Source organism: Staurois parvus, unplaced genomic scaffold (genome assembly GCF_062004578.1).
Source record: "Staurois parvus isolate SC_StPar_1 unplaced genomic scaffold, SC_StPar_1.0 ptg000283l, whole genome shotgun sequence".
NCBI classification, from domain to species: Eukaryota; Metazoa; Chordata; class Amphibia; order Anura; family Ranidae; genus Staurois; species Staurois parvus.
Genome location: NW_028318079.1, coordinates 6013621 through 6040620, shown reverse-complemented (window position 1 = coordinate 6040620; position 27000 = coordinate 6013621). Strand labels below are relative to the sequence as shown.

Here is a 27000-nt window from a genome sequence, read left to right as displayed (position 1 = left end):
CCCACACTCTGTAATGTGGGGGTCTACCCACACTCTGTAATGTGGGGGTCTACCCACACTCTGTAATGTGGGAGTCTACCCACACTCTGTAATGTGGGAGTCTACCCACACTCTGTACTCTGTAATGTGGGGGTCTTTTCCCTTCACGCTGTAATGTGGGGGTCTACCTACACTCTGTAATGTGGAGTCTACCCACACTCTGTAATGGGGGGTTCTACCCACACTCTGTAATGGGGGGTCTACCTACACTCTGTAATGTAGGGGTCTACCTACACTCTGTAATGTGGGAGTTTACCTACACTCTGTAATGGGGGTCTACCTACACACTGTAATGGGGGGGTCTACCTACACTCTGTAATGTGGGGTCTACCCACACTCTGTAATGTGGGGTCTACCTACACTCTGTAATGTGGGGGTCTACCCACACTCTGTAATGTGGGGGTCTACCCACACTCTGTAATGTGGGGGTCTACCAACACTCTGTAATGTGGGGGTCTACCCACACTCTGTAATGTGGGAGTCTACCCACACTCTGTAATGGGGGGTCTACCCACACTCTGTAATGGGGGAGTCTACCCACACTCTGTAATGTGGGGGTCTACCCACACTCTGTAATGTGGGAGTCTACCCACACTCTGTACTCTGTAATGTGGGGGTCTTTTCCCTTCACGCTGTAATGTGGGGGTCTACCTACACTCTGTAATGTGGAGTCTACCCACACTCTGTAATGGGGGGTTCTACCCACACTCTGTAATGGGGGGTCTACCCACACACTGTAATGGGGGGTCTACCTACACTCTGTAATGTAGGGGTCTACCTACACTCTGTAATGTGGGAGTTTACCTACACTCTGTAATGGGGGTCTACCTACACACTGTAATGGGGGGTTCTACCTACACTCTGTAATGTGGGGTCTACCCACACTCTGTAATGTGGGGTCTACCCACACTCTGTAATGTGGGGGTCTACCCACACTCTGTAATGTGGGGGTCTACCCACACTCTGTAATGTGGGGGTCTACCCACACTCTGTAATGTGGGGGTCTACCCACACTCTGTAATGTGGAGTCTACCCACACTCTGTAATGGGGGGTCTACCCACACTCTGTAATGGGGGAGTCTACCCACACTCTGTAATGTGGGGGTCTACCCACACTCTGTAATGTGGGGGTCTACCCACACTCTGTAATGTGGGAGTCTACCCACACTCTGTAATGTGGGAGTCTACCCACACTCTGTAATGTGGGAGTCTACCCACACTCTGTAATGTGGGAGTCTACCCACACTCTGTAATGTGGGAGTCTACCCACACTCTGTAATGTGGGAGTCTACCCACACTCTATAATTTGGGGGTCTACCCACACACTGTAATGGGGGGGTCTACCCACACACTGTAATGTGGAGTCTACCCACACTCTGTAATGTGGAGTCTACCTACACTCTGTAATGTGGAGTCTACCTACACTCTGTAATGTGGAGTCTACCTACACTCTGTAATGTGGGGGTCTACCTACACTCTGTAATGTGGGGGTCTACCTACACTCTGTAATGTGGAGTCTACCTACACTCTGTAATGTGGAGTCTACCTACACTCTGAAATGTGGAGTCTACCTACACTCTGAAATGGGGGGTCTACCTACACTCTGTAATGTGGGGGTCTACCCACACTCTGTAATGTGGGGTCTACCCACACTCTGTAATTTGGGGGTCTACCCACACACTGTAATGGGGGGGTCTACCCACACACTGTAATGTGGAGTCTACCTACACTCTGTAATGTGGAGTCTACCTACACTCTGTAATGTGGAGTCTACCTACACTCTGTAATGTGGAGTCTACCTACACTCTGTAATGTGGGGGTCTACCTACACTCTGTAATGTGGGGGTCTACCCACACTCTGTAATGTGGGGTCTACCCACACTCTGTAATGGGGGGTCTACCTACACTCTGTAATGTGGGGGTCTACCTACACTCTGTAATGTGGAGTCTACCTACACTCTGAAATGTGGAGTCTACCTACACTCTGAAATGGGGGGTCTACCTACACTCTGTAATGTGGGGGTCTACCCACACTCTGTAATGTGGGGTCTACCCACACTCTGTAATGGGGGGTCTACCTACACTCTGTAATATGGGGTCTACCTGCACAATCTAATAGACTTGTGTTCATTTAGCACTTGTACTGCATAGTTGTTGGTAGATTTAAGAGGTCATACAACCAGAATGTAACCCGTGAGGTCAGCATAAGTTAGATTTATCAATATGCACAGACCCCTGTTGGTTACTTAGCCATGGGGGAGGGAGGGGGGGGTGTTGCCTTCCTTTGAATCAGTTGCAGGTATAGGGTTATAACTTTTTTTTTTTTTTTTTTTTTTTTTTTTAACTGGATGGACTTTTGTCTTTTTAGACTATGTAACTATGAACGTCCTCTACAATGTTTTTGAAGTTGAACCAAAAATTAAGTCCACTTCTCAATTTGCATTTCACTGCTTGATTTTTCACAGGTGAGCCCAGTGTTTGAGAAATACCTGAAGCCATATTTGCAAAGCAACCAGTCCAAGTTATGATCACAGACTTCTGAAGGACTCCGATCCAAAGACCTGACCATACAACTAGTATACCGTGCCTTTATTTTACATACAGCTTGGCCAGTCCCTGCTGAAAAGCCACAAGTGCCTGGAAGTAAAACTAATGAAATGTCGAATGTTAATGTTTGTGTAGTACCTGCTATGACTTAAGGGTGTGATTAAATTTGAAATAAAGATAATTTTCTATTTTGCTACAATAAAGTCATTTTGTTTTCTTGTTTTGAAAAGAGTAGGAAAAGGTAAAAACTTTTTTTTTCTGCTTTGTATCCAGTTAGGGGGATTTGTCTTCACTTCCTGTCCCAAATATGCAACAGGAAGTAAAATATCTCTGCAAAGTGATGGTTATTTCTTTTTTTTAACCTCCTGCCGACCGCACACAGTAGATCTAAAGGGAGGGGGCAGCAGGTGCAGGCACAGCTTTCTTCTGAGTTTGGGGTGTGTATGCGTGCGCCTGTGCTATGATTGGACAGTTTGGCAGCAAATTTCAATTGATCAACTGTGTCCAATCACACAGACAATTCTGTGTTTACAAATACACACAACTCTGTGTACAGTTAACAGTGACCTGGCTGTTTCTTCTCCCTGAAAAGCAGGGAGAAAATACAGCCAGATTAGTAAGTAAAAGCAGCACACCAATAACTTCATTGATTGCCCCCCAGATTGCTAGTTTTTGCTTACATTCACATTAAACAGACGGCAAAAGTTAGGAATTGCTTTATCATTTTTATTAGAATACTTTAAGCAGGCAGTACATTTTGTTCAATTATCCAAACTTAAAAATAACTGCACCAAAAGTTTAAATAGTCGTTCTCAATTCATATTTTTTTGTTGTTGTTGAAATTAAAACTAACGGTTTTGGTCACCTGATTTATCTGCATAGACATAGCTCTCAAACTTTTACAGAGCTCAATATTTAGGGCCAATTCACACTACATGCGTTTCAGTTGCTTTTTTCCTGCATCCAAAACGCACAGAAAGTAGGTTATACGGTTGTCAATGTCATAGTTCACATCAGTGCTTGCAGTTCCAGTGCGTTTCGGATGCAGAAAAAAAAGTAGAGCAGGCTGCCTTTTTTTCTGCACTGAACTGTACTGAACCGCGGTAAAACGCTTAAAACGCACTGGAACGCACATGTCCCTATTCGTATTGAAGAAAAAGAGAGGGGAAAAAATAAACCGGAATGCCTCAAAAACACACCGGAAGAGCATCTGGACTGTGCTTCTATGGGGTGAACCGGCCCTTAGACTAATACTGATTCATGTGCAAGGAAATATATATCTCAACACAACATTAAACACTTTTTTTTTTTTTACCGTATATATCATTATTTACTAACTTTACTAAAATTAAAGTTTAAAGACTAAGGCAGCCCATTATACATTTTTTTTTTTTTTTCATTCAACAAGCAGGTTGAATGAAAGAAAACGCCTTGATTTCCCCCATCCACACATTCAATGTGGATGGGGGATTCCTTCCCGCTGTGGTATTGTATTCAGACAGTGGGGATACTTCCCTGCCATCAGAATACAATGGTCAGTGCTGCCAGCTATAGCTGGCAAGGCTAATCGTTCGGGAAAAACCTGACAGGTTGGTTGCACACAAGTCGATTAACTTGTGTACAACCAGTCTGCCCACACATGGATCGAACTTCAGACGGTCCCAGCTGAATTTTGATCCATGTATGGCCGGCTTAAATCAAGACTTTAGATTTAAAACACCTATCCCATAGGGGTTTATTTACTAAAGCTGGAGAGTCCAAAATCAGACTCCCTTCTGCATAGAAACCAATCCGCTTCTAACCTCAGCTTGTTCAATGAAGCTTTGGCAATGAAACCTGGAAGCTGATTGGTTTCTATGCAGAAGGGAGTCTGATTTTGGACTCTCCAGCTTTAGTAAATAAACCCCATAGTGTTCAGTTTTTAAAACGAAAGACCGCAACCAAACAGATCTTTTTATTCAATATTCGGCATAATAAAAGCATTTGATTGGCTGCTGAGGACAATGGCAATTTTAGAATTTGTACAGACAACTGCAGTGTGCATGGACATGTTTAATTAGGGGAAAAAGTGCAGAATATTTTACAGGAATGTCATTTTTGTATTCTAAATATGTTTTAGGTGCAGTTACTGTACAGACATAAAAGAGGGCTAAGGGCTCATTTATACCATGAGGTGCATCTGAGTGCACAAGCTTCTTCTGCTCATTCCCACACATTGCATTTTCGGGCAGACCATTTTCATTTTTAATTTCAATGCGTGCGAAAAGCTCAAAAAGGTGTAGGCACAATTTCTAAAATCGCACCAAAAGGAATGGTACGGCAATACCATGCATTTGGGTGGGCTTTGAAAAATGAATGGCACCCGCATGTTTGCAAAACACAGAACATTTTTGTGCGGTGCAGGAAAATGCACGACTCTGTATGCATTCCTGGTGAGAAGCCCTGAAGAAAACATGGAATGTAAAAATAATTCCCTTTTTGTCACTGATTGTAGTAGTAAAACAAAAACATTTCCTTTCACACGGGGGGGGGGGGGGATTTTGTTATCACAACTTATTAGTCTAAACGGAAAAATCAAATATAAGTCCATTTGCATTCATGGCCTTGATCAGCGGTTCTCAACCTGTGGGTCCCGACCCCTTTGGGGGTCGAACGACCCTTTCACAGGGGTCCCCTAAGACCATCAGAAAACACATATTTCCGATGTGTAAAGAGCAGCTACTGTGTAGAAAGCAGCTGCTGTGTTGAAAGCAGCTACTCTGTTAAAAACAGCTACTGTGTTGAAAGCAGCAGTATTGGAGGTAAAACGACACTCATGAATTATAATTACTGGATAAATAATTTTATGGTTGGGGGTCACCACAACATGAGGAACTGTATTAAAGGGTCACGGCATTAGGAAGGTTGAGAACCACTGGCCTGGAATGTTTAAAATGTTGTTCCCATTCAAAGCGATTGGGTGAGGCCTATTTACCATAAAGGTATCACTATGGACGAGGCCTATTTGTCATCATAAAGGGTCCCCATGGCCGAATGCAACACACGATGCAGACCACAGTCATTTGTAAACAAACATTTCTCAAATCTAACCATATATATGAATTATATCTTTCCTTGGCTAACAACAGTGCTAAAAACATATACTCCTGAAGGAGTAAAAAGAAAATAAATATACAGGAATCATGTCATGTACAGAGGATACAATTCTACCCATAAAATGTTTACAATCCTAAATAAGTTAATACACAGCGATAAGATGACAGTATGACGTATGATACACATATATCCCATGCAAGCTATAGGTCACTAACCTAGGCAAATTTTAACACTTTCTGGAAAGCTGAAGGGGGGAGGGGGGGTAAATCTGGTGAACTTGGCAAAAGGGAAGCTTATATGGTCATAAAAAAGTTCTTCATTCCTATTTCGGAAGACTTGTATAACTGCGTTGAATGATATAAAGGGAAAATTGCAGGAAAGCAGTAATCCTCGATTTGATCAAGACTCTTTTGCATTCCAAAAAGGAGGCGTCTCCACCGCCCGTAGGCATCTTGTAAACAACCATGTCTTCCTTGCTGCGCCATCTGGACTGCTGGGTGGGCTGAAGTCAGACTACTGACCTGTAATTGTTCTTGGAGTACAAACTTGTTCTTTAGTCGCAGCTCAATACGAGATTCTACCAGCAGATGGCACTGCAGTGCAAAACTTTATCTGTCCAAGAAAAGCAAGATTTGGGGTTGTTCCTTTTTTTTTTCAGCTACACTGAAAATTTGGATATCCCCACTGGGCATTTGTCAGAACTTTTTCTTTAACTCCATCTGAGACAGCCAGTTACACAACAGGAAGGGTGCATAAAAGGAGACTTGTACCTGTTTTTGAGATAGTTTGGTTGGAAACATGAGGTGTGCAGCTGAGCGGAGGAAAAAACATTTTAAAAAAGTGCTAATGTGCAATGGCTTACTACAGTCATATGTTTGCCTTGAATTGACTATTCTCTGTGTTGAATAATGGATATTTAAAATGGCTTTGCAGTGGGAAAAAATAATAGGCCCTATTCCGGGCTGCCGAAGCCCCAAAACATATGTTGAAGATTTATAAATATAGTGTAAATAGTGAGCGCTCCTTAAAAATAGCTGCTAAAACACCAAAAAGGTACCAAGATAAACCTTCAGATAAATCAGTAAAATAAAGGTGCAGCGCTTAATAAATATGTAATAAATGAATGTCCAATAAAAAGCAAATAAAGTATAAATTAGTCCAATACTATTAATAAATCAATTCAAGTGAGAAATCCAAGGGTAGTGAAATCAGCAACAGATAGACTTGTGACACCAGCTATGCGCTTCTGGTGAGTGCGCACTTTAACTATTAGCTGGTGTCACGAGTCTATCTGCTGCTGATTTCACTACCCTTGGATTTCTCACTTGAATTGATTTATTTATATTATTGGACTAATTTATACATTATTTGCTTTTTATTGAATATTCATTTATTACATATTTATTAGGCGCTGCACCTATATTTTACTGATATGTTGAAGATTTAACTTGTCCAGAAGGTTGAGAACCTACAGAGGACTCAACCAGTTCTCCTGTGCTCCTAATAGGGATTGGGAAAGGTGGAAATACAGCAATAGACCCTAGAGTATTGCTGTCCAATAATATTATGATGGTATTACAAGGCCACACTCTGTTCTCCTCTAGACTAAAAACAACTTTATTTTTCAAGTTCCAGCATGAACACCAACACTCTAACTCACCTCTGACGCATTTCACCCCTTTCCCTCATCTCCTTGCTCTACAATTAGGCTCCAGTAGGGGGAGCTTGAAGAGGTAGTAAATTCCACCTTCGGGTAGGTTTATAATAAGGCTTACCTGTAGGTACAGTCAATGTCTCCTAAACATGAAATATTTAGAAGATATTCACACTGGAAGCAACTGGGGATGTCACTGGCTTGCGCGCTGCGCTCTGAAGGGATGGCGTGCCGTCCCTTCAGACCTCTATGCCACGTCTGCGATTCCTGTGTGCAGAGGCAGGAGTGACTTTATTGCGGCATGGCCATTTAAACGGCTGAAGCCCACAAACCCAGAAGGAAGACCAGGTACAGATGGAAACCCTGTCAACTGTGTTTTTTTTTTTTAAATCAAAGAGTCTAACGCTTTAACTGTAGAGCAAGATGATGAAGGAAAGGGGTTGAAATGCATCAGTAAGGAGTAGGTTGAGTGGTAATTCTAAAAAAAATAAAATCAAAACCACTCTCTTAATAAGCAAACTAAATAAATCCAATTCCCCACAGCACCATCAACACCTTCACCCCAAAAGATGTACAAAAATCAACAAACAGAAGATGCTATACAATAAAACCTCAAAAACTATGTGCAGTCCAAACCCTATAAGTCCAAACTTTGAATCAAATTCTTCTCTGAAGGCAGACTATACTGGGTAAAGATCAATAGGAGGACTGTCTCCCACCTTTTGGAAAGATATAAAAAAGCGTATGTTTTTCTGAATATTGGTACATTATTGGAGGAATTTTTTGAACACGAGAAGAATTTGATTCAAAGTTTGGACTTATAGGGTTTGGACTGCACATCGTTTTTGAGGTTTTATTGTATAGCATCTTCTGTTTGTTGATTTGAGTGGTAATTCTACTGAAACGTGAACATTAAAGCTGTTTTTAGAACAAAGCAGAACGGATTGAAGCTTTGTATGTGCTACACGAGTCTGGAGGAAAGGGTGATAGATCCTGGAAGCGCTTGCACCTGTGACTTGATGGTGGCGGTAGAATGGGATGAAAACCAGTATTATGATGGTGTTGGTAAAGACTGTTTGGTAGATTTCTACATCCCAGAGCATCACTAATTTCCTTGGTTTGTAACACAAAGTAGCACATTTAAAATCGAAGAGCACCACCACAGATTCTTAGTCCAGCTACAATTCCATTCCACAATTGGGTCAGATAGAAGATCAAAAAGGGGAATCCAATGTGTTTTAGGGGTCTAAGGGAAGCAAGGAAAAGGTAATAGTAGGTACCATTTGGCAACATCAAACTTTAAAGGGAATGTATAAGCTAACGATTTTTATATAAATCTATAAAAGGGATCAGTTTGATGTAAATATTCTTATGTGTTAAAGCCCATCGCTGGGATTGTTTTTCATCCCTTCCCCTCCACCCCTCAACTAATTGCTGGATGTGGAAGAAAAAAACAAAGCATTTTACTTACCCAAACCAGGAGTGACAATCCAGCCCCATATCTCCTCCCCTTCTGTTTACTTCCTGCAAAGGTTTTTCTTTGGGTGTCCATGTCACTACCTGTGTGTTGTGGACACTTTCAGTTGGATGTCTGGCAGCAGAGTTCTCTCAGGATCCAAAAGTGGACTGATGTCAGCAGAAGGGAGTTGAGGGAACTGACTGTCTCAGGCACAATCATAGCGCTGGATTAGTGACCCCCCACCTGGAAACGGTGGTTTTGAGGGACCTGGACGGAGGACTTAGATGAGTATAGCTGGATTCACAAGGTAAGGAAACTAAAAGCATGGCAGCATAAGATAGAGGAGGGTCAAAATTATCCAGGAATGTAGCTGTAATTACACTGAACTAATGAGAGCTCCCTCTAGTGGATAATAGGGATCTCTATATTTATTACAGTAACAAAAAAAAAAAGGGGGGGGGGCAAACTTAAACTGTGAAGGTAACACTGCAATAACTACATTTTAAAAAATCCACTGGAAAAACGCTGTACTTTCCCTTTAAACTGCCCTAGAGGTCATTTTGAGAGAGCAGAGCCATGATTCGATCCTCAGGGGGTGCTGCTTTGCAAGATGTCATGATGCTGGCATATGATCAACCAGATTCTGTGATATACTGCTAGAAGTTACTGCACATTAGCACTTGGTCAGTCAACAAGCCCTGGGAATCAATTCGCAACCCGTTGGCTTTCAGTCCTTTGTTCACTGTAGCATAGCAAGATAAAATATTTACAGAATAAATCATCAAGTCTAGTAACCAGCCAAACTAAAGACTGGCCATGGTTCATCGGCAACTTGAGATTTGATGTCCAACTTTATGCCTGTAGCATTCAATCTTTAAGCTTCACCCTACATGACACACGCACAAGCCACTTGCACATCGGCATTCGGTATGAACAAAGTAGAGCAATGTTACATTAAGGGTTTGGAAGCCTACGTGAAAGCATGGAGAGCATTATTGAATGGGTGACTTCCATTAGCAGGCACATGCATGCGTGCTGGATTATAGGTCTAAGGAGTCATATTAGCAGTTCTATTCAGTCATCATTACCATTAATAAATAGGTGCCCAAAACAGCACTTTGTTTATCAGAGAACATGGGTTCAGATTAATGCCTACATCAAAGGCAATGATCAAAACGCCGTCAGTCATCTGTCTTTCTTGCAAGTCGGCAGAAAGTCCAGTTATGCTCCACTGTGTTCTCGTTGGCCCGCTCGCTCATATGGTGGACCCGGGTATTCCGGATTGTAAAGCCTTGCTTAGTGATGTACTCCATCAGATGGACTCTGAGGGAGACCTCTTGGTGATAATCACAAGGCCCAAAAGTAAAGGAAACTTGGCAATCCCGAGTGTCCATCATGTGCTTATTCCACTTGGTGAAGTGGTTGGCGATCCCCTCCAGTAAGGCATGCACCTTGGTTGTGATGGTGAGTTGGGTAATAATGACGGCGACAGGATTGGAGTACTTGGACAGTTTCCTCGTACTAGATAGTTCAACGACTTCTTCAAAGGTGTCCGTGGGGTACAAAGGTTTAGGATCGTTTAGACATTGTATTAGAGGTTCGATCTGATAAAAATCTGCTTCTTTCCGAAGCAGGTCATATTCCTTGAAGTCTACGGGAAGAGTTAGTTCTGATGTCCGAAGAAAGTTTAGAATGTATCTGAAAAGAGAACCATCGCGATCGATGAAGTAGTTACCCTGTGAGTCTCTAGCGGTGGGGAAGTCGCCACGGAACATGGCACCCAACATGGAGTCAGGATAACGGGTCAGCGTAGACAACGATGTTGTGTATACATGGCCCCCAACATTGAGTGTGACTGGGTCAGTCTTCTAAAATTGAAGAAAAGTTCTAGTTATTCCAGAGCAAGCAAACAAAACAATAAGGCCTCATGAACACTGGACTTATTTATTGCTGCTCCTGGCGTGTTTGATGGGTTTTTTTGCCTCTATATGCCCCTGCATGTTAGCCTAAGTGTCCATGCACACATAGGCGTTTACAGGAGTTTGGAGGCAGAGGCATTTACAGGCAGAAAAAAACTCCACTGCCAGCATGTCCAGAAGCAGCAGCACTTAGCGCATGAGTGTTAATTCATTTCAATGGCCAGAATAAATGATTATTCTGGCCAATTAAATGAATTAACACCCAAGCGCTTGACCAGCCTAAATGCATTACATGTGTTTAGAAGTATCAAGTGTTTTTTCTGCCAAAACGCTGCTGCCAGTAGGAAAGGCATCTAGGAGAGATAGCAAAACATCCAGTGTGCATAAGGCCTAAAAAAGACAAAAGTAGATTGAAAACAAACTTTGGGCATATATAGGAGACAAAAAACATAATGCAGCTACAGTATGTATTTATTATTCACTTGCCCTACAGGGGATTTACCCCCCTTCCTGACCAGGCCATTTTTTGCAATATGGTGCTGCATTACTTTAACTGACAATTGCGCGGTCATGCAACGCTGCACCCAAATTAAAATGAAGTCCTTTTTTTCCCCACAAATGGAGCTTTCTTTGATGGTATTTGATGGTGGTATTTGATCACTTCTGCATTTTTTTTTTTTTGCGCTATAAACAAAAAAGGCTATAAACAAAAAAAAAAATTTATATTTTTGACTTTTGGCTATTTAACATATCCAGTAAAATTTTTTTTTAAATATCGAATTTCTTCATAAAATTTAAGTCACAATGTATTCTGGTACATGTCTTTGCTAAAAAAAAAAAAAATCCCAATACGTGTAACTTAATTAGTTTATGTGAAAGTTATGGTGTTTACAAATGGCGGTATGTATAGTGGAATTCTTTTATTTATTTTTTTTTAATACTAGTAATGGCGATGATCAGCAACTTATTATGGCATTCTGACACGGGGGGGAACTGACTAACTGTCACTGACATCCCCAGTGACACCAATACAGTGATCAGTGCTAATAAAATGCACTGACACTGTACTAATGTCACTGGGCAGGAAGGGGTTAACATCTGGGGCGATCAAAGGGTTAACTGTGTGCTATGCAGAGCAATACAAAGCAGTGTGCTGGAGCTGACAGGGAGAGATCTGTATTGTTTACATACAGACCTCTCCCCCTTCAGTGATACTCGGCGATCGCTGGATGCCGGCGGGGAATCACCGTCCAGGACCCGGTGATTGACAGCTGAAGCCGCCAATGGCAGCACGGGCAGGGCAGCATGCATGTCCCCTACCCAGAAATACAAAATCACGTGTATATATGTGATTTTGCTCAGCCCTGCCACCCTGTAGCAGTTTTTCTGCTATAGGGCAGTGGGGAAGTGGTTAAACCATTACTATTTGTTTTTTAACTGCAAGTGATGAAAATACCTGAACCTGATTTGTTATCAGCCTCTTGCAATCTCCTTTACAGCAAAAATCAGCATTCAGATTTGCTGCAGTGCTCATGCACAAACAAGTGAAATATTCACAGGAGAAGTGGACAGAAAGATCGGTCTGCTGCTTCTCATTTCACTGTCCAGTCACAGGCTGGGGAAAGGACAAGAACAGAATGTTTTCCTTATCTGCGCAGAAACAAATCAGGTCTCCTGCCCAGTCAGACAAGGATGTGCAATGTAAATCTCAGGAGTGGATGGATAGAAATACAAATTCTTTAGCAAGTGAAATGCCTTCCAAATATGTACAGTATCTCACAGAATTGAGTATACCCCTCACATTTTTGTAAATATTTTATTCTATCTTTTCATGTGACAACACTGAAGAAATGACACTTTGCTACAATGTGACGTAGTCAGTGTACAGCTTGTATAACATGTAAATTTGTTGTCCCCTCAAAATAACTCACCACACAGCCATTAATGTCTAAACCGCTGGCAACAAAAGTGAGTCCACCCCTAAGTGACAATGTCCAAATTGGGTCCAAAGTGTCAATATTTTGTGTGGCCACCATTATTTTCCAGCGCTGCCTTAACCCTCTTGTGCATGGAGTTCACCAGAGCTTGGTGGATGTTAGAGACCTTGTGCTCCTCCACCTTCCATTTGAGGATGCCCCACGGATGCTCAATAGGGTTTATGCTTATCCAGTCCATCACCTTTACCCTCAGCTTCTTTAGCAAGGCAGTGGTCATCTTGGAGGTGTGTTTGGGGTACTAAGTACGGCTTCATTGGTTGTTGAAGTCCACCGCTCCCATGTTAAGGTTATAGTCGTGGACACAGAGGGGCTTCTCAACAACACCAGCTACCGTGGAAATTTGGATGGTTGTGTCTGCATGAATGGAAGATAGGATGAAAACATCCCGTTTGTCCTTCCACTTCATTGTGAGCAATTCATCATTTCTCAAGCAGGCTTTTTACCCCTAAGACAGGTATTTACAAGCAGTTGCAGAAAGCCCCGGTGATTAGATCGCATGGTGTCACATGAGCCAATTCCAAGATTGTATAAATGTCTAAATAGTGGCACACTTGTATAAGAATTGTCCACGTATACGTGGTACCCCATATGGGAAAAGGGTGACACCAAGCCCCAAACTATCTTGCCACTGCTCCCCATGTAGTCTGGGCATCTGGGGGGCTCCACGTGCCTATCTTTTACCTCGTAAATCCCAAAATTACATACATAGACTGTTGCACTCTCACAGGTCTTATACATCTTGACCCCATATCTGGCACGCTTACTGGGGAGAAATTGTTTGAATGTAAGGCAGCCAGAAAAACTAATGAGGAACTCATCAACACAGATGTTTTGCTGGGGAGTATTGTCTATCTACAAATTTCTGGTTAAGGTGATTTACGAGGGGCCGAATTTTGTGGAGCCGGTCAAATTCAGTGTCACCCCGAGGATGAGAGAGTGTGTTGTCATTAAAATGCATAAATCACATTATAATCTCATATCTATGCCTGGCCATAGCGATTAACATGGGCATATGATGAATTGGGTCTGGGGACAAATACAACTGCAATTCATTTTTTTTTAGTAATGCCATGTTGAGGGCTAGGCCCAAAAAAAATGTAAATTCAGAAACCGTAATGGGTTTCCATGCAAGTGGTCTGGCAAGGTTTGAATTTGGGTTGGTGGCGATAAATTGTTGTACACATAAATTTATTTGATCCACAATCAATGCATACAGATCTTCCATGTAAAAACAGCTCCAAAAAATCAAGGGGAGTAGTTAAATTTTCTTTATAGGGATGTCCTCCTGCGCTCCACAGAGTAACTAAACAAGACCAGCAGCTATCATCTATACCCTATACCTCGGGATGAAAAAAATATCTTATAGTGGATGAAGCGCTCAGCCATGAGGGTAACAAACTAATTAAACTAAATAAATAAATAAAAATAAATACATAATAAATAATAAATAATATATATATAATAAAGTGACCAGTGCTCCAAATAGATGTGCAAACAAAAATTAATAAATATATAAAAAATATTCAATACATAAATATTTATAAAGTGAAGGTGACTGGTGCTTCAAATCAATCAATGTGTAAAACAAACGACCAGTCTGCCACCCAGTGGCGTAAAACTGGTACTAAATATACACACACTAAGTGTATAAAAAGTGACAAGTGCCCAGAAAACTAAATATATATATATATATATATATATATATATATACAAAAATCCACACTTAATCATGTATATAGATAGTTAAATTTTCTGTTTCCACCTGAATACCGAGTTGGGCAGTGAATGGGGGAAGTACGGGTGCTGCAGAATTTGTGGGCTGCCAATCGGGATTGGCAAGCACATCTGGAAGGACACTATGGGCTCTATGGGCCCATTTTCGAATTCTTGGTGGCTGCGGGACACTACTTGTGCTCGCCACTGCACCAGCTTGTACTGCACTTATGCGACTCGCCACGTCACCAAGTGATACTGCAGTGCTGGTATGTATAAGACCAGGATGTACTAGGCCGCTGGTGCTCGCCAGTTCACCAAAAGGTAGAGCGGCACTAGTACTGGCACTCTGCTGCATATGAGAATCCTCATGCAATTGTACCACCTCAGCAACCTGGGAACGGGGTCGGGTACGCCTGACCTTAGCAGGGACCTCTACTCCATCGTCAGGGTGCCACTGCTGTCTACAGGTTCATATTCTGAGCCTGATTCTGTCAGTGAGGCTTCCCCTTCGCTCTCACCTGGCATGGGCAGAATCCTGTAGACCACTTCACTAGGAGTACCTTTCTAAATTTATAGGTAGCTGGTGCGACTCATGGGAAAAAGCGCACCTGGCTGTCAGGGACTGCTTGAACTGCTACAAAAAAAAATTACCTGCAAGTGCTAGCAGAGATCAGGACTGATTATGCTAACACTGCGGTTTTGTGTGCAATATATCAAGTGACAGTGATCTACTGACACTGCACTTGCTGGGAGAAGGGGGGGGGGGTAAGCTCATGAGGCTCATGTGACAGGGTGACAATGTAACAGCACAACTGGGAGACAGGTGTTACCCCATAACAGGAAGTGTCTGATCAAGGACTCTTATGGCAGGATCACCAGGTATTACTTTAATAAAAGCTGCCAAGTTCAAAAGATTGAAAATCACTTTTGAAATGACACTACCATTAGAGATTTTAGTGATTTGGTTTACAGCTACTTTAATGCAGAAGTCAATATCCAGCTGGAAGATACACAATCTACCCCATGCATCCTGCCCACTATAAATATTAGAAGAGAGCTAAACATCCCACGCACCATGTATCCCCAGTCTCCATTGTCCATTTGATCCAACGACTGATGCTTGGAGTGAACACGACGTTTGAATGCCGAGGAATGCATACACTGATCGAGTTCTCCCGTTTCTGTAAAAACAATATGTACCAACATAAGTTAGGGGAACATAGGAAACCTAAAAATGCTTAACAGTAAGAGTAACACACAGGTTGCCATAGCTGACCTCTTCTGAAAATGGTAGTTGCTACGTCTGTCCTCTGGCTTCAATATTTATTTCCAAAGAGTTATTTCCAAAGAATATATAAGAAGTGAAGTCAGAGCTATTAATCTAATTAATTTTTCAGGGTCAGTGATAAAGAACTGAAGCCATGATTCAGCCTGACAGCCAGGCATTTTTTGGGAGAAAATTGGAAGAAAGGTTACAGGGTTTTCTGTTTCACTAAATACTGTGTTCTTATAAATACCAGACAGGGGATAACACTATCCGCCCTCCACTAGACTCAGCAGTATTCCTTTACATGAGGACTGCATTTTACAGCCCATTCATAAAATGCAGGACTCCTGTGGAGGAATACTGTTTTTTTTGGTCATGTAGTTGTTTCTGCTTAAAGCCTAAAGCTGGCCACAGATTTCAGTATTTCAGGTACTTATATAGCGCCATCAATTTATGCAGCCCTTTACATATATATTGTACATTCACATCAGTCCCTAGCCCTCAAGGGGCGTACAATCTAAGGTCCCTAACTTACATTCATACATACACATACTAGGGACAATTTAGGCAGGAGCCAATTAACCTACCAGCATGTCACAGATGGATTAAATCTCAACTAGTTCAGCAGGAACTGGCCAAGGTTCAATCCATCTATGGGTAGGCTGGTTGTACTGAAGTCGATTGATCAATCAACTTCTGTACAACCAGCCTGTCAGATTTTTTTGTATGTGATAGCCGCCAGCAGTAATCAATGTGTTCTGCCAGCAGGGAAGGGTACCTGTCGGCAGAACACAATAGCGCTGTGAGAGGGATCCCCCCATCAACACCGATTTCCTCATCATCTATGACTTATTGTATTTATTCATTTAATCAGCACAAGGAACAGCACTTACATCAAATGAGAAGTGTCCCTGGCTGCTCTCTTAGTTGAAATCTTCTGCCCCCTTCCAATACCCCTGCAGGTTTCCCTGACATGGGGGCTAAGTGGATAGCACGCCTGCCAAGCAACTCTTGGCCATGGGTCTGAATCACAACAGGTTCCCTATCTGCATGGAGTTTGTACATTTTCTCTATGTTTTTTTCTGTTTTCTCCAGACAGCCCATGTTTCCTGCCACAATCTTAAAACATACAGGCAGGTTCACTGGAATTGGACTCAGTGATGGTAAGTACATAAAACTATATACTTTTGTAAGAATAGAGGCTGATGCCAATGATTCCATGAACTTCATAAACCAATACTACAGAAAAATGGGTGAACATAAATACCAAATAAATCTACGAAACTGAATTTTGTTTTTCAGCCAAAGAGCACTGAAAAAAAGGATTCTGCCATTGTTATCCCAACCACTTATCAATGAAAAGATAACACAACATATCTTGCAGTAGTAGTTGGTCACATTCAACTGGACTTGTTCTGGAATGTTAAAGACATTACATAATTTCTCCAAGCCACCTCTTCAGCTCTGGTGAATGTTAGGATGATGCCCAAACATTTACATTCACACAGGTAGCACCAACACCTTACCCCTTCCCCACCTATCCACCACAACCCTTTAACTAATTCTTAAAGCAGAAGGAGGGACAGACTTGGAAATCACATGACCACTGTGATTGGCTGTCATAGTGGTCACATGATCAGGAGCACACCCCGACAGCTCCTGATCATAACTAGAAAATGGGAGCTATTGGTGACAGCTCAGTCACTGTGTTGGGAGACAGAAATCTCAGGTGCAATGCACTCATATGCTAAACCCCCCTGGAGGTATTCCCGAGTGTAGCTCGGGGTTATGTTTCAGTACCAGAAGCGGTAACCCTGAGCTTCTTGTTTTGACTGTTCATATGATGTCTGGCTTGGCATCTGCCGGTGCTGGCATATTGTTGTTTCATGTCACGGATATGTTTCTTGCTTGTTGTTTTGTTGTATGACATGCAAAAATACCTTAACCACTTTAAGTCTGGACACTTTTACCCCCTTCCTGTCCAGGCCAATTTCCAGCTTTCAGCGCTATCACACTTTGAATGACAAATGCGCGGTCATGCAACACTGTACCCATATGAAATTTTTAGGCATTTTTTTGAGACAGATAAAACTTTATTTTGGTGGTATTTATTCGCCGCTGGGATTTTTATTTTTTTTGCTATATAAATGAAAAAGTCCAAAAATTAAAAAAAAAATGTTTTTCTTAAAATTTTGCAAATACATAATCTTTCTTCATAAATCTTGACCAAAATGTATTCAGTTATCTTTTTAGTAAAAAAAAAACAAAAAAACAAATTAGTTTATAACCAAAATTTATGATTTTTCTAAATTTTGTTTTACATTTTTATTTTATTATTTATGTTTTTTGGGGTTTTTTTACATCCTGTCACCCTAGCAGTACAGTGTCAGCATAGTGACACTGTACTACTTGTGGGGGGTGATGAAGAATTTTTAATTTTTTTTTTTTTTTTTACACTGATTGCTTTTACACCCATAAAGGCTGTAAAAGCAATCATTTCTCCTCTCTGGCTGCATTCTTGCAGCCATTTAGAAATACTGTATGAGCTGTGATTGGTGGTCACATGGTGATTGGTCACAGCTGGTCACATGGTACAAGGCTGTTGTGAATAGCCTTGTACCATGTGATCTCTGTGATCATTCACAGATTTCACACGTAATAAGCAATGATGTCAGAAGTGACATATTGCTTACCACTCTTCATGGCCAATCAGTGATCACATGATCGGGACCTCACACGTACAATGATCGGTGTTGCACTGTTTCCAGAGGACACAGCGGGCACCGGATCACGGTGCTGCGTGATCCCAGGGAGTGCGCACGAGCAGGGAGGCCGTTTACAAATGGCCACCCGGTCCTGCACTGCTGTTTATATACATGGGCCAGATGGGAAGTGGTTAATAAAAATTACTTGATTTAAAAAAAAGTAAGTATTAGGGGGGCTGAGGGGATAATACTGCCACGTGGACTTTGTTTACCCTAATGCAGGGACAGGGGCGGACTGACCATTTGGAAACTCGGGCACTGCCCGAGGGCCCGGGGTCAGTAGGGGGCCCCATGAGATGCCCCGGTACCTTTTTCACAGGCTTTTTTGAGTTTGGGCAAGGACACAGGGGCCCCATGATCCCCTATTGCCCGGGGGCCCCATGAGTTGTCAGTCCGCCCCTGTGCAGGGAATGCATTAAGGTAAACAATTCTTAGGCTTTAGAACCACTTTAAATATTCACTTCCTCCCAATTGTGTCTGTTATGGGCCTATCCTTGCGCATGAAGGTGTTACAATACTGAGATAGGTATCACAAACTGTGCTTACCTTGTGAATAGGATGACAGGATGCTGCTTGCGATTCCCTGTGCATCAATATATTTACTGATCCCTGTAAGGAAAAGATTTAAATCTAATTAAAATAAGAAAACAGTCCACTGACAGATTCAATCAACATGCTACAATCTGCTATGACAAATCTCAATCTTTTCATTTCTGTTGCAAGATCTTTTCCTACAGTGCTGTCACAATGCAAATAAAAATATACTACAGTCTGATGGCAGTTTTCTATAGAAGACAGTTTGATCATCCTGCACAAAGATTTGAATATACAGTCCAACTGCCTTCCACAGACCTTCTGTCATGTTTCACATGACTGTCATATGCCTTTAAGTGTTCTCTGTATTTTGTCTCTGCTCCTCCCTTTCCTCTGGTTTAGTTCATGCTGTATAGATAGCCCCACCCCTTTTCCCAGTAATGCATTGCAGCTTCAAGCCTCATGTCTTATGAGTAGATCACATTATGATCTTTGGACCTATCCGATGTTCATTGTTGTAAGATTCCCTCGGTTTATGGAATACACTTCACAAGATCTACAAGGTGCCATCTGATCGAGTCACTGCCTGTGTTATTCAACTAAGATCGGAGTTATCGCTATCTCGTCACCAGGGGCGGACTGACCATTTGGAAACTCGGGCACTGCCCGAGGGCCCGGGGTCAGTAGGGGGCCCCATGAGATGCCCCTGGTACCTTTTTCATAGGCTTTTTGAGTTTGGGCAAGGACACAGGGGCCCCATGATCCACTATTGCCTGGGGGCCCCATGAGTTGTCAGTCCACCCCTGCTCATCACAACTGTAAGTTACAGAGATCACACTTTCAATGCTTAGATTGGAGAGTCAGAACACCTTCTGTAAAGCTGCACTTTGACAACACACATTACAATCTACTTATTGCTACGAAAATATTTCCCCCTTACCTCCAAAAGTGTTAGGTTTCGATCATGCGAACTTTGGTCTCTGAAGAGAGATCCACGTTCAGATTGCTCTTTAGAGAGCTTTTGACAGGTGGTGAAAGGGAATTGTAATGCCTGCTTTAAAAGAGAAGTGCAGGAATCCAAAAAATAAAATCAAAATTAGCATACAGTGAAGGAAATACGTATTTGATCCCGGCTGATTTTGAATGTTTGCCCACTCACAAAGAAATGATCAGTCTAAAAATCGAATGGTACAGGTAACAACATGAGATTAGCAGCACTACCTTTAAGAGACTGCTTCTAATCTCAGCTTGTTACCTGTATGAAAGACACCTGGTAGCCAGAAATCCTGCTGAATGATAGGGGGTCAAATACTTATTTCTCTCATCAACATGCAGATCAGTGCATCATTTGTTAGACATGCATTTCTTTTGAATTTTTTGTTGCTATTCTGTCTCTGTGTTACAATACACCGAACATTCGATTTTTAGACAGATCATTTCTTTGTGAGTGGGCAAACATTCAAAATCAGCAGGGGATCAAATGCTTATTTCCTTCACTGTACATTCTCCCCTAGACGGCTGCAATCATCGATCCGAGCTGCAGCTGTCTCCTGCCGCCTCCACACTAAAGACTGCTGATGGCTCAGCTCTCCGGCACAGAGAGATGATTGTCCGTCAACGTTCACTGCAGCTCCGGGCTGTGGAGGGGGTGGGAGTGGCTGGCTCAGGCTCTCAGAGGCGCTTTGAGAGGCTGAGCTAGCTGCTGGTCAGGCACCTGGGAAGATCCCGACATTATTGTTGGGATCCCTGCAGAGCCTGGACCGGCTCTGTGAGGTCAGCTGACAGCGGATTTTAGCCTGCTGTCTGCTAAATCTAGATCACAGGAGTGCAGAACTAAGTGCCCTCCTGTGATCCACAAGAGAAGCATTGCCAAATGAGCTTTGGCAATACATCTCTTTTAACCCTTTAATTGTCATGCCAGGATACTATAACTATGTGCACTGCATGCAGTTGCGTGTGGCCCCATTCACTTACATGGACCGCACTCAGTGGGCACTATGCTAGCCAGAAGTGACGGGGGGATAATTCCTATCACTGCAGATGTACACCCCTGCCTACTGTCTCTGAAGCAGTAAAAGCGTGGCTCAACTATGGGGTCTTACCGCCTCCAAATAGTGTGAACAAGCCCTTAAAGAGGACAATCACATTTTTTTCAATCACTTTGTAGATTTTTTTGCTGTGTAATCCTGAATATGCATACTAATCCAGCGTTGCTCTGTTGTAATCGGACTCTCTACTGCTGCATGCCGGATCTCACACCGCCATCAATATTCAGTGGGAGATGGCCATCTCTTCCTGCTTCTTTCAACCAGACCCCTGATGATCCGGTGCAAGAGCCAACCTCTGTCCTCCTAGAACATGTGAGGTCAGTAAGGAGTAACAAGCATTCACCCATCTTTAACCCCTTGCCTACCGGGCACTTTTACCCCCTTCCTGCCCAGGCCAATTTTCAGCTTTCAGTGTTGTCACACTTTGAATGACAATTGCACAGTCATGCAACACTGTACCCATAGGACATTTTTATCATTCGTTCACACAAATAGAGCTTTCTTTTGGTGGTATTTAATCGCCGCTGGGTTTTAAAATATTTTTGGCACTATAAACAAAAAAAAAAGCAAAAAATTTGAAAAAAAAACATTTATTTGTTTCTCTTATAAAATTTTGCAAACAGGTAATTTTTCTGAGGCTGCACTGATGGGCAGCACTGATGAGGCAGCACTGATAGGCACTGATGAGGCGGGACTGGTGGGCATTGATGAGGAGGTACAGATGATACTGCACTGATATGTGGCACTGATGGGCACTAATATGTAGCACTGAAGAGCACTGACTGGTCGAACCGGTTGGTGGCACTGATTGACACCAATTGGCGGCACTGATGGGCAGCATTGCTGGACACTTTTTGGGCTGCACTGAATCAGTGCCCTGATTATCAGTGAAGATGTCTCCTTTAACAGATGTCGTTTATCGGTAATACTTTTCTCACGATAACCGGCAAGTGTATTTACATGGTGATCAGCTGTGATTGGACACAGCTGATTATGTGGTAGAAGGCCGCTGTGATTGGCCTTTTAGATGGTCATGTGATCACCTGAGTCCAAAGGACACAGGTGATCACAGACAGCGAAGGGCGCGCACTGATGGGGAAGCATTCTGGAAGGATGTCATAGGACACCCTCCCGGAGCTGGATGACTGTACTGTAGCCATCATGCAGCTATAGCGTGGTAAATGGTTAATGAATTCTGACTGCATGTTGCTTTACGTGACACTAAACCCATTAAAAAAAAAATTCCATGTCATCAGTACAGATGTGTCCCCTGTAACAGAAGATTTGTGCAGCACAACTGGAAAAACATTAAATTTAAAAAATGTATTTCTTCCCTGCCCCAACCTCATCTGGGAGGGTGGCTACATTTACTTGACATGCCCCCGTATTATAAAGGAAGGTAGCCACCCTCATCAGCGCCCTCCAGAAAATGACTACTGAATGTGATCCAACTGCCTATTAATCCCTGACATAATTCTTTCTGGTTCCTCCCCCAGGTTTACCAGTTGGCAGTTTATTGTACCGACACTGACTGCATTGGTCCGTAAAAACACAAATACACTGCCCACTGATAAGAAGGAACCAGAATGAATGATGTCAGGGACACATGCGGTCACATCACTGTTGCAATGACTCATGGGTGTTGTAGTCTGGGTAGCTCAGTGCATGTGACCACAATACAAGTACATTGCTCCTACTCTGAAAGTTACAGTAAAAGAGCCATACTTGGGAGGATGCGGAGACCCAAACGACAGCTGAAAAAAAAAATTCCTATTCTTCTAAGATGTCGTTTCTAACATTGTGCAGGATTAAGAGGTTTATGTTGGATTGTTTAGTGTCACTTTATTACAGTGATTTCCTATAATCAGCAGCTCCATCCAGTGGCCATGATGCAGTACTTTTAATGACTGAGGTATTCCAGGAAAAATACCACATTATGGCCACTAGATGGAGCTAGAAAATTGATGTATTAAGCAAAATACAGTCAGATTTCTGCCAAAGTGGGTGAATGTTTGTCCTGTTTTTTTTTTTATTGATAGACCACTAAGTGTTAAAAAGAGCTTAAAGCAGCACTTGACAAATTTGCTTTGAATCTAGGATCCAGCTAAAAAACTTAAAGCCAGATTTATTTTTCCTGTAGCGCGAGTTGTCAGCACCCAGGACAGGGCAACTTTTGGGTGACAAGCTTCATGGTGCGATTTGCCACACAACACTCATGACAAAAACCGCACCATGTTTTAGTCACCATTGAAAATAATGGCACCTGAGGTCAATGGGAGGCGTTTTTGCATTGAAGTCAGTGGGAGGCATTTTTGTATTGAAGTCAGTGGGAGGCGTTTTTGCATTGAAGTCAGTGGGAGGTATCATCGCATTGAAGTCAGTGGGAGGGGTCGTCGCATTGAAGTCAGTGGGAGGCGTCGTCGCATTTGAAGTCAGTGGGAGGCGTCGTCGCATTTGAAGTCAGTGGGAGGCGTCGTCGCATTGAAGTCAGTGGGAGGCGTCGTCGCATTGAAGTCAGTGGGAGGCGTCGTCGCATTGAAGTCAGTGGGAGGCGACTTTGCGTTAAACTCTATGGGAGGCGACTTTGCATTAAACTCTATGGGAGAAGACTTTGCATTGAAGTCTATGGGAGGTGACTTTGCATTGAAGTCTATGGAAGAAGACTTTGCATTGAAGTCTATGGGAGGCGACTTTCCATTGAAGTCCATGGAAGACTTTGCATTGAAGTCTATGGGAGGCGACTTTGCATTGAAGTCTATGGAAGACAGTGTGCGAGCCCAGGCAGCAGGAAGCAATTTCTAGTCGTCATGGTGACCTGGCACCTAGGATTTGACATTATTTTGCATAATGTCGTAATTCATGAATGAATGCAGAGCAGGACCTGAGTTGTTAGACAAGTAACTCAGCCCTGTAGTATACACAGGAAGAACAGATTTTCCTGTTTAGTCTTCAAAGCTCTGTGACAGATGGGCTTGTGCTGTTTATCTGGAGCATACAGAGCAGATCTCCCAACAACCACTTAGTGCAAAAGCCTGCCTGAATGGATAGATTAACCACTTGCCCTCCAGAGGATTTACCCCCATTCCTGACCAGGCTATTTTTTGCGATACGCCGCCGCGTTACTTTACCTGACAATTGCACGGTCATGCAACGGTGCACCCAAATGAAATGTATGTCCTTTTTCCCACAAAAAAGAGCTTTATTTCAGTGGTATTTGATCACCTGTGTGTTTTTTATTTTGTGTGCACACAAACAAAAAAAAGACTGACAATTTTGAAAAAAAATAAAATATATATATAATACATTTATTTTTATATAAAACATATCCAATAAAAAAATTTTGAAAAATCAAAAATGGTCATGAATTTATGCTAAAGGAAATCCCAATACGTGTAAATGAATTGGTTTATGTGAAAGTTATAGCGTCTACAAATGGCCGTATATATACTGAATTTTTTTTTTATTTGTATACTAGTAATGGTGGTGATCAGAGACCTATAGCGGGACTGCGGTGGGCATTCTGACATGGGGGGGACTGATTAACTGCCACTGACATACCCAGTGACACTAATACAGTGATCAGTGCTAATAAAAAGCACTGACACTGTACTAATTAATGACACCGGACAGGTAGGGGTTAACATGTGGGGCAATCAAAGGGTTAACTGTGTGTGTTTCATTAACGGTGCTGTGTGTGTTGTACTGTGTAAGCATGCTGCTTTGTATTGCTCTGCTACCGCCAATTCTTTTTACATTCAGCTGTGAGTAGGCAACCTCACTGACAGCTGAAACATTAAGGCTAGGTTCACGCCTATGCAGGTTGTGTTCGAGCCGTTTCTGCATTGCTTTTCATTTTTGCACTTGCGTATTTGATGTGTTTTTGCTGAGTTTTTTTTATTTTTAATTTTTTTTTTCTTGTTACTAGGCAGATTTAAAACACAGCAAATACACAATACATGCTTTTCTGCAGCGTTTCCATTGAAGTCTATATAACCAAAAACGCAACTTTTTGCATTAAAAAAAGTCCCCGACCCTTTCCAAAAACGCACCGGGTGAAAACGCGCAGATGCGAACCTGTCCCATAGGAAATCATGCAAAATGGACTGTACTGCGTTTCTGCAAAACGCTTCAGAAAACGCTTAGGTGTGACCCTGGGGTAAAGACTGTTTAATAGTATCTGTGTGGTATCTTACTGTATACTCGGATGAGGTGAGATACCGCTTAGTGACCTGCCCTGGTTCGAAGTTCACCGTCAAACATTTGTCAGCTTCGAATGCTCCACCACGAACTGAAAAGGGGGTGATCGGCCCATTACTACTGAAGAGGCTGCACTGATGGGGCGGCGCTGATGGGATGGTGCTGATGGGATGGCGCTGATGGGGCGGTGCTGATGGGATGGCGCTGATGGGGCGGTGCTGATGGGATGGTGCTGATGGGGCGGTGCTGATGGGATGGTGCTGATGGGATGGCGCTGATGGGGCGGTGCTGATGGGATGGCGCTGATGGGATGGCACTGATGGGATGGCACTGATGGGGCGGTGCTGATGGGATGGCGCTGATGGGGCGGTGCTGATGGGATGGCGCTGATGGGGCGGTGCTGATGGGATGGCGCTGATGGGGCGGTGCTGATGGGATGGCGCTGATGGGGCGGTGCTGATGGGATGGCGCTGATGGGGCGGTGCTGATGGGATGGCGCTGATGGGGCGGTGCTGATGGGATGGCACTGATGGGGCGGTGCTGATGGGATGGCACTGATGGGGCGGTGCTGATGGGATGGCACTGATGGGGCGGTGCTGATGGGATGGCACTGATGGGGCGGTGCTGATGGGATGGCACTGATGGGGCGGCACTGATGGGGCGGTGCTGATGGGATGGCACTGATGGGGCGGTGCTGATGGGATGGCACTGATGGGGCGGTGCTGATGGGATGGCACTGATGGGGCGGCGCTGATGGGATGGTGCTGATGGGATGGCACTGATGATCAGGGCACTGTGTATCAGTGTTAATTCTGTACTCACTGTGCCCCTCCCTGATTGGCTCTCCTTCTGTGTGAGGGAAGGAGAACTGACAGCCAGAGAAAGGAATGGAATCTGTTTACAATGTGACAGCTGTGATTGGCCCTTTACCCCGATCTGTGACTGGCCCTTTACCCCGATCTGTGACTGGCCCTTTACCCCGATCCGTGATCTGCTGTGTCCAAGGCACACAGAGCGCTCCCCTGGAGGCACCCAGTAGGTCGGCCTACCAGAAATTCTCTAGAATCCCCTGTACAGCAGAGCTGAGGCTGGGGGAGGGGGAAGCAGCAAGAGGAGCCAATCACTTGTGCTGCGATGCACGGGGCATGCTGATAGGAAGAGAGAGCAGAGAGAGGAGGTCATCCGTCTGCTGCTTCTCCTTTCACTGTCCAATCACAGGCTGGGGGAAGGGACAAGACCTGGAAGAATGACTGAAACCCAGCAGAGGGAGGTCCGGTCTCCTGTCCTGCGGATAGAGCTGTGCTGTGTGGCGGGGTTGTGTAAACCTCAGGACTGGATGGACAGAACTAGGCATCTTTTGCCAGCTGAAGCTCCTCCCATATAGAGATGACAGCGGTATGGAGATCAGGAAGGATCGGAATGACAGCCAGGCACCCAGCACGTCCATGGAGGTCGGAGCTGCCCTAGGCAGACATGTACAGACGGGCTGGACTTGCTGGTCCTTGTGGTTCCCCAGCAGGTGAGGCCCTGATAGGAGCCCAGTGACAGCTCTGAGTGTCGGGGCTCCTCCTATATTGATGATGTCGCACAGCCAGGCCCCGCACCCCCTCACCTGATCGCCGGTGTCCGCTCAGCTCCCCCGGTGTAGCGATCACAGTGCGGGGCCTCTTCCCGGATCTCCTCCCACTACAACCCGCCGATCACACCAATGAGTCCCTTCGCTTTCCGTACACGTCTGCAGTCAGCCGTCGCTGATTGGTGG

At 43.5% G+C, this 27000-nt stretch overlaps 2 protein-coding genes across 3 annotated transcripts in view; one reads left to right on the top strand and one right to left on the bottom strand.

Annotated features, from left to right (window-relative positions):
* The window catches only part of ACOX2 (acyl-CoA oxidase 2), a 48016-nt gene extending 45227 nt beyond the window's left edge, over positions 1-2789 (top strand). The window contains exon 14 of the mRNA XM_089682054.1: positions 2505-2789. Coding sequence (XP_089538180.1) covers positions 2505-2567 — 63 coding nt within the window. The 3' untranslated portion in view covers positions 2568-2789. The remainder of the gene's footprint in view (positions 1-2504) is intronic.
* Positions 2790-7068: 4279 nt separating this feature from the next.
* KCTD6 (potassium channel tetramerization domain containing 6) lies at positions 7069-26988 on the bottom strand. Of its 2 annotated transcripts, none has more exons than XM_089682052.1 (4): positions 26851-26988; positions 19006-19068; positions 15502-15608; positions 7069-10663 (listed from the first exon to the last, which is right to left on the bottom strand). In XM_089682052.1, the coding sequence occupies exons 3-4, from the start codon at positions 15583-15585 to the stop codon at positions 9977-9979; spliced, it is 771 nt and encodes a 256-aa protein (XP_089538178.1). In that variant the 5' UTR covers positions 15586-15608; positions 19006-19068; positions 26851-26988; the 3' UTR covers positions 7069-9976. The 2 variants fall into 2 exon arrangements, with proteins under 2 accessions (XP_089538178.1, XP_089538179.1); XM_089682053.1 differs by having other exon boundaries at positions 7069-10660.
* Between the last annotated feature and the right edge of the window lie 12 nt (positions 26989-27000).